This window comes from Rhinatrema bivittatum, chromosome 4, assembly GCF_901001135.1.
Source record: "Rhinatrema bivittatum chromosome 4, aRhiBiv1.1, whole genome shotgun sequence".
Lineage (NCBI taxonomy): Eukaryota > Metazoa > Chordata > Amphibia > Gymnophiona > Rhinatrematidae > Rhinatrema > Rhinatrema bivittatum.
This window is the reverse complement of record NC_042618.1, coordinates 462773982-462782247: the sequence shown is the minus strand read 5'-3', so window position 1 is coordinate 462782247 and position 8266 is coordinate 462773982. Positions and strand designations below refer to the sequence as shown.

Sequence of the window (8266 nt, the reverse complement as noted above, 5' to 3'; positions counted from 1 at the left end):
TCTGGATTTGTTTTAAGAGTTCCCCCAAATTAGCCCATTTATATATGGAAAGAACAGTCCGATCACATTTTTCCTGTAGTGTCCCTGGCACATCTGACATTACAGACAGCCTGCTCTGGAAAAGTACAGCGAGGACTTAGTGCATCTGTACAAAAGTCCTCCCTACAAAGAGGGCAACATCCAGGCAGCGGCTCACTCTGCTACAAAAAGGTTTCAGCGTACAGATATGGCGTTGCAGTCAAACACCTCTCTCTACCTCAACCAGTCATAGCCAAACGTGGCAGGGTGTAAAAATCAGAGGAAAAAAAAACAAGCTTTCAGTCTTTCCAGCAAGTACCCACTTTATTGCAAATGGAATGCATTTTGGGAAAATATGAAAAATAAAGCACATCTCAAAAATTCTCAGCAATATTTTACACACATTTATGACAACTATTTCCGGCGACATTATACGAGATGCAGAGGGACCTTAGTTTTCAATTTGTATTTTTTGCCTGGGAATTTCAATGTTTGAACAAAAAAAAAAGTTAGTAGAAAAAGGACTTTTCCCACCAAGTTCTCTCCTGTTTGATGTGTCATTTTTCCACTGTTTTATTTTTGTTACAGCTTTGAAATTCCCAGGGAAAATAAAATGAAAAACAAAGAGGTCTGTAGAGACACATTTGATACTTCCTAATAACTGGTTTGCAGCAGCCCTGTGGTGGCATTTCATAAATTAAAAAATTTAAAAAAAATAAAAGGGACAGAGAGGATGTCCCAGCCTTAACAGTTTGTGGATCGTTGCATACCACATCTAAAGTGATGGGATTGGCGAACACTGGGAATTTCTTTGCTGAAGCAGCATCTCTTCTACCCTCTGCTCCCGAGGAGATCAATGCTGGTGGATGTTATTAGCTGCTGCTAAATAAGTTTGACTTATTGAAGCCAATGCACTTGTTACCCATGGGGTGATGGGAGAGATTCTTGGGGTGCATGGATAAGGAAACTATCACCAGATTCATCCATGCTCCAAAAAAAAAAAAAAACAAACCCAAAAACCAGATACCTACAAAAGGAACTGTAGGGGGTTTTCCTTTTTAAAGGTGTTTCCACCTTCAAGTAAACAAAAAAATTGTTTTGGTTTAAAACCCAGATTAAGAACCTTTTCCATATTACCTTGAATGAGCATTTCATAAAGTTAGTGATAAACAAAGGTCTCACACCAAGACATTCTGACATATCGAGTCTCTATTAGTTCCCCACTTCAGAGAAGAGCAAGCTGCGAGCCTATACCAAAACCCACAGTGATTTCTCCCCCCACCCCATCCAGAAGCACAAATTTCAGTATAGCAAGCAGCAACCAGCTCCCTCTCGTAAGCCTCTGTCAATGTTCCAGGCTTCCAGCCTGTTTAAGTCTGTTAAAGGTGAACGTAGCAGTAGGTCAGCTTCCATTCAAACATTTTCCAAGTCCAGAGCATCACTCAAAAGTTTCCCCAACTCAACACACTCTCTACTTCTGGCAAAGTTAGTTATGTGCCATGCAAACTGTGTTCTTCTGTAATATGTCATTTAGGACAATTAAAACCAAGCAATACAAAACATGATGAATGTAAAACATAAGACTTATTAAAAAAACAAACCAGTAAAATAAAATCTTTAAGGATGTAAAATATAAAAAAGTGCAGATGGCCAAACTTTGGACCCTCCCAGAAACACGTCCAACACTGATCTTGTTCGTTTTAAAGAAGCGATGTCCATATCTGATCCTTAAGGATCCCCTTGCCCCTCTAGTCTAATGTTGCCAGGATAACCAAAACTATACAAATCCAAGCCAATTACAAAATAAAAAGTATGAAAATATATATTGTGCATATTCACTGGCAATATCCTGAGAAAGACATGGTGAGCAGCCTGAAGGCTCAGATTTGGAAACTTGCTGTATTAAAACCATGAACAAATCTTAAGCTTGTGTAACAACTTAGTAAAAGCAGTCACTGAAAGATAGCACACAGAATATTTCTCAGTGTAAAATGTGATAAGAACCTGTTCCAGTCTCGGGGGATACACAAACTAAATCCTTATGACCTGCTTACCTCTTGGCAGAAACACAGCTTACATTCAACACATTCTCACCAAAACATAAACTGTAATTATATTCCTAGTCATCTTCAGAAGAAGGCAAATATAAAAACTGGTTAGAATCCATCACACAATGCAGAAAACCTCAAGATCAATAGCCATAATTTTTCCCAACACCTTATACTTCTTAAATACCAGCTCATTTATGATGTTCTTGCATTACACTTCTCTTCAAAAATTCAACTCACCTACATTCAGCAATGTTTGCAAAACAGGAAAAAAAAACCCTTATAAGTAGACTGTGAAGCAAAGTACAATGAAATCAAGTTACAGTAAGTCATGTCCCAGCAGATGCACCAAGCAAGGTGATCCATAAATAATGAGAAGTCTGCAAGATCTGTGTTCTCTCTCCATGGCCCCATCCTGTAATTCTGCAGATCTCAGCTGAGTCTTTCAGTCTGCCCCAATGGATGATGACAAACAGAGCAGCTATAATAGTGCTTTTTCTGAATCGTGTAAGTCTTTGATCCATTAAGACAAAAGAAATTTGGTCCTTCCATTGCCCGAAGACCTTTAAATTCAACCTAGAAAAAAAAATCATGCAATACAAAAAAAAGTATTAATATATGAACAATGCTCAACTTTTTATAATCAAACATTTTCTTTGAAAATTAGCCAAATATACTCTAGTCTTTCGTTTATCTAAAAGGTAATCAAAAAATGCAACGTGAAAGGATAGAGGTTTTCCATCTGAAACACTACAATTTGCAGCAAATGTAAAAAGCAAAAGGAAAGCACTCTATTGACTACTGTGTGGGATGGCCAAGTTTGGACCCGGTGAGGAGTAAAAATTATTTACAAGCTATTTTTACCCACAATGTTCTAGTTTAGATAAGCATTAAAGTAAGTTTATAATTTGCCAGTCCAGGTCTTTGGGAAAACTTCTCGGTTATACAAGGACAGAAATGTAGAGCCGTCCTGCACGTCCTTCGTATCTATGCGGGTGGATTATCTGTGACTGCTCAACATATGGAAGATTGTCATCGCTTCATTTTAAACCAAACAGCACAGAGAAGCGGGAGAAAACTAGCTCAGTTCTAGCTAGGGATAAAGTGCTCCAGCTACCTGCTCTGAAAGTCCTGCTTCTGGGTCCCAGATTTAGCTAGGTTTGAACGAACACACAGTTTATGAACACTCAGAAAGTGTTTTAGGAACAGCACCCGGGCATCCCAGACAATTAGGACTAAACCGGCTAGGATTTACGCTTGAAGGTCCCCTGCAAAAAGGCATGCCATAGAGGTAGCGGAGTCTAACACCGGAGTCACCCGTATCAGCAATAAATTAAGTTAAATAATTTTCTGCAAACGTTTCGGGTTTGGTTCCCCCCCCCCATATGCACTGCACAAGAACCGCGGGAGCCATGCATGAGGGGGGGGGGGGGCAGCCTCTACCTTGCTCTGCCCCGCAGGGGGGGGGGGGGGCTAGCCCGGCGCCTCGCAGCCGCCGGCAGCGGCCTCCCTCGGCGCTCTCGGCGTGGCCGCGGCCGAGCAGCAGCTGCTGCTGCTGCTTCTGGCGGCTGGAGCGCACGGCCAGCATGGCCTGGCTGTTCTTGTACTGCACGAGCTGCAGCGTGATCTCGGCGTTCCAGCCCTGCTCCTGCGCGCAGCGGAAGTCGATCTCGCGCCCCTCGGCCATCACCACCGTGAAGTAGACGTAGCGGCCCTTGCGCTCCACGCAGTCCACCGTCTTCATGTGCGCGAAGTGCAGCTGCTTGAGGCGGGGCGGCGGCGACGAGGCCGGGGGGGCTGGGGCGGCGGGGGGCAGCAGCAGCAGCCCGTCGGCCGTCAGCAGGCAGCGCTTCTTCTTCCAGAGCTGCAGCAGGCCGTCGCTGCGCTTCTCCAGCACGCCCTCCTTCACCACGCGGCAGCCGGTCTCCGGCATCCCGTCCCCGCCGCCCAGCCGGGACTGTGAGGGCGGCCGCCGGCGCCCCGCCGCCTTTCAAGGAGCGCCCGCCCCCCGCCTCGGCCGGCGCGTGGGCAGGGGCGGGGCCAGCCCAGCGCTGTCCCCCTCCCTCCGCGCGCCTCTCCCGTGCCCGCCGTCGGCCGCTCTCCAGCCTTTGGTGCCCCCGTCCTCATCTTCATGCACCGCCCCCCCCCCCCCCAGCTCAGGTCAGATAACAGGGATGCACATTCATTGGAAACAAAAACGGCCCCCGTTCCTTCCATTTCATGTTTAATTTCTTTTTTTTTTTTTTGAAAGTAGCCCACGCCACTTAAACAAAAAAAAGTCCCACAACGCTCCTAAGCCTCAAACCCCAGCCTCCTAGTCGCGGTCCACGGGCTTCACAGGGCAGGAGGAATCCCCGGTGCGGCCCGACCCCATTTTCACAATGACCCCAGTCTAAGCTCAGCCCGACAGTCTCCGCTTATAGCAGCCGCCAGTGGACGATTGCGCCTTCCCCTTAATATCTACAGGAGGAAGCTAGAAGGGAGATTTAGGAAGCAACAGAGTGCCAGGATGGGTTGTGGGTTTTTTTTGGGGGGGGGGGGGGGGTGGATTGTGTTGGGGCAGTGCCAGATCCAATATTTTTTAATTTTATTTTTTTTTTCTTCCCTTAAAGCGCATGGGGGGGGGGATGTATCAAATAAAACAAAAAAATCTACAGCCTTCTGTAATAAACAAGGTTCATCGATGAGACCCCATTTCTTTCCGCTGTCATCAGCCTAATTCGGCAGCATCAGCCACGCTCCTGGCTGCCGCTTCAGTCTTTCTCTGGATGGTTAAGCCGTGTTGTTGCTTTTCGTCCCTCCCGACGCAGCCTACGAACGAAACACGGAACGGGGTCGGGGGAAGTGTCTAGGACCTGACAATAGGCGCCTTCCGACAATAACATTATTTGCATGAATACCCTGAGGAAGCGTTTGTCTGGCTCAGCGCACCATAAGATGGTTACCATGCTTGCTTATATTTAATTGCGCTATTATGCTGCGGTTAGCATCCGGCTTTCCCGTCCCTTCGTCAGAGGGAGGGAGGATCCGTCCAAGAACTTGAGCCACGGGATGCAGGGGCGGCTCAAGGTCCCTCCAGCCCAGCATCCTGCGCCTGACAGTGGCCAATGCAGATCCAAAAAAAAAAAGTTGAGCGAAATCCTGTTGGGCATGCCCAGCCATAGCAATATCTTTCTTTAAGCTATCCGGGCTAATATTGTTTTATAGACTTTTCGTCCAAGAACGTGTCCAAACCTCTTTTAAAGCCCACAGGGCTAGTCCCTTCCATCACCACTGGCAGTAGCCTGCACAGCTGAATAGCAAAGAGTGAAAAAGTACTTCTACCCATCAGTTATGAATTGGGGGGGGGGGGGGGCAGGCCTTGGTTTTAAGAGTGTAAATAAGTGCACTTTATTTATACATCCTACTTATGATTTTATAAACCTATCTCCATCCACTCTTTTGCAAGCTGAAGAGCCCCTACCCTTGCACACCCTCTCAGCATAAAGGTGATGGTGCACACCATTGTCTCCCTCCTCTGTCCCTAACATAAGAGGCCTGACATTTTTTAATTCTAGTACAGCTTTTGGCACCAGTAGGTCATGCCCTGCCGCCCCCCCCCCCCCCCCCACTCCTGTTAACTCTCCCCTCCTCTCCACTAAAGCATTCTACAACTCCCTTACCACTACAAAAGCGGTTCCTTGGGTGTATTATTTATAGCGTTAGGGCAACTGCACAGTCACCTTCACCAGGCTCTCTCCCTCTCCACACCTGCTCCTACTCCAGCCATGGCACACTTTGATACACCTGGGCCCGTGTACTTCAAGCCCCAAGACAGCTGGAGTAGAGCTAAGCCATTAGAACATTTAGTTCAGCACTTCAGTCAGAGGGTCTGGGCAGCAGTGTTAGACTAAACTACCCCATACTGCACCCTAGCTGCTCCAGCCCCCAGCCACCACAGCACTATACATGCACAGGTCACTACAATAAAGTAGACGCAGGCTAGGACACAGGTTAACGCAGGTTTGGAGGCAGGTTTTAGACCCGCTAGACTAACACCCGATGCAATAAAGGGATTAGTGCGTCCAAAACACACATCCAAACAAATGCGTAGGAAATAGCACTCATCACTTGTAAATAGCATGTAGATGAGACTATTAGCCTTTACCCCACTGAGGAAAAAAAATGGGCATGAAGCTCCTGCACACTTTTTAACACATCAGATTTAACAGGAGCTCTGGCACTGACGTTAAGGATTTGTAAAAAAAAATATAATCAGCTTTTAAAACAAAACAGGTCCAGTCACTATAGTAAAACAAAGAGAAGGCACCATTAAGCATTCAGGAAGGTCAGGGCAGCTTGTAACATCTCCTTCCATTTCAGAGCAACGAGGAGGAACAATGGAGCTTTAAAAGGTAGGAAGAGAGCTTATTGCAAACAAGAATAACCTATACAGTCTCTCATTTAAAATTGTTTAAATAAAAATAAATAAACTGAGGACTAGGGGAGCAACACTACCTCCAAGAAACACACGCACAGCCACAGCTCCTGCCCTCCTAATGCTTTTGAGTACTAGGGATGCTTTCTGTACAAGATCAGGCACACATTAAAGGGAAACGGTGTCGCTCTGGCCCACGTCCGCACAAGTCTGCTGGAAGTTGAGAAACAGCAAAAACCGCTGGATGGACCTTGATCTAGAAGTCTGCCCGCAGAGTACTTAATGGGGATGAGCACAGTGGGCAATAGCACAGGACACAGCTCTGAGAAGGAGCAGGGCTTCCCCCACTGTGGGTCAGTGGGGGGCACAAGCACTGCCCATGGCAGCACTCTGCAGGTGCCAGTAGCCACCGTGGCAGTCAGCACTGGGGCCTGTGAGCCAGCCTGCACGCATGAGCCCTGCAGTGGCACTACCCTTGCTTGAATTTCAGGGGTATCAGGAAGTCTTGAAAGCTTGCACTAGCACAGAGGCGCTGAATGGACTTCCATTAGGAATGCTGCGGCCCAGTGCAGATTACCATAGGCTGGAGGAGCAGGCCTAAGACAAGGGGAAGACTGAATGTGCATGGGCCAGTGGAGACTGACACTGCCAGGGGGTGGCACTGGCTTGGGCTATTGGGGCAGTAGGGCCCAATCACATAGTTGGTGTTGGACGCAGCAGCCCCAGGCCTGTGGAGCCACTCTGTCCAACATCAGCCCGTGTCAGATTGAGCTGCCAGTGGGGCCAAAAGACTGGCACTGCTCAACTGGGGGCCAGTGTGTAGGTGGCACATATGTGAGAGGGGGGAGGGTGCTACTGTGTATGTGCGCATGCTTCGGTCTGTCTGCGAGAGAGATGGAGCAGGTTTCTGGCTGGCCTTGGTTGTGAGAGAGGGGGGCATGTGTTAGGAAAGGATACTGCTTCTGTCAGGGTGAGACGGGAGGAGAAAGTTTGTGCATCCACTCTCTCTTTGGTAATGGATGACAATCTTAGGCTGACTGGAAATCAAACATTCCCACATAGAGAGGAGGACAAGATTTTTTTTATCCTTATTTTTAATTACTGGATGTTATTTGATGCATCTTCCAAACCCCCAAAAACATTTCAAAACAGAACATTTTAAAAAGTTTTACAGTATTGGAGCTTCTATTTATCAACCAATTTGAAATATTTGTTCATTATTTTTAGTATGGTTTTATATTTCTTAGTTTGATGCTTTTATGAGGAAGGGTAATGTTGGTGTTTTTTCATAAACAGGGGTAGGCCTGGTTTCCAGCTCAGTTTTAGTCTGCACATTTTTTTTAGTGACTAGAATAAAAAATTCTCACGGATAGAGAGTGGTGAATTTTTCTTTTTTAATTTGATGTGACTGCTGTTTTGAAATAGTTTAGGGGTGTTTGGGAAATATTTTAAACATGTCCCAATGCATTTTTATTTATTGGAATTTTTTATTTATGAGCTGTTTTGAAATAGTGCTAATTTGTTTAGTGTGGTTTACTAATATATTTTATATTTCTTGATTTTATTATTTGATGTCTTATGGTTACTGTTGATCCAGTGTTGCACTGCATACAGAATGTGGCTTGTTGCAGTTTCCAGTTCAGTTCTGTTTATGGTGTCTTTATTCTGTTGTTGAGGAGGGCCTATATCAGACCGAGGTAAGGTAAGTATAGGAGTGAGTCAGATACGCTGTGGGCTGCTTTTGAAGAAGAAAAAAAAGACAGCACCCAGGCTGCTATTTTCC

At 46.1% G+C, this 8266-nt stretch overlaps 1 protein-coding gene across 1 annotated transcript; it reads right to left on the bottom strand.

Moving 5' to 3' along the window:
• Window positions 1-321: 321 nt before the first annotated feature.
• PHLDA1 (pleckstrin homology like domain family A member 1) lies at window positions 322-4097 on the bottom strand. Its single transcript, XM_029597149.1, has 2 exons — window positions 3510-4097; window positions 322-2642 (listed from the first exon to the last, which is right to left on the bottom strand). The coding sequence occupies exons 1-2, from the start codon at window positions 3997-3999 to the stop codon at window positions 2638-2640; spliced, it is 495 nt and encodes a 164-aa protein (XP_029453009.1). The 5' UTR covers window positions 4000-4097; the 3' UTR covers window positions 322-2637.
• Between the last annotated feature and the right edge of the window lie 4169 nt (window positions 4098-8266).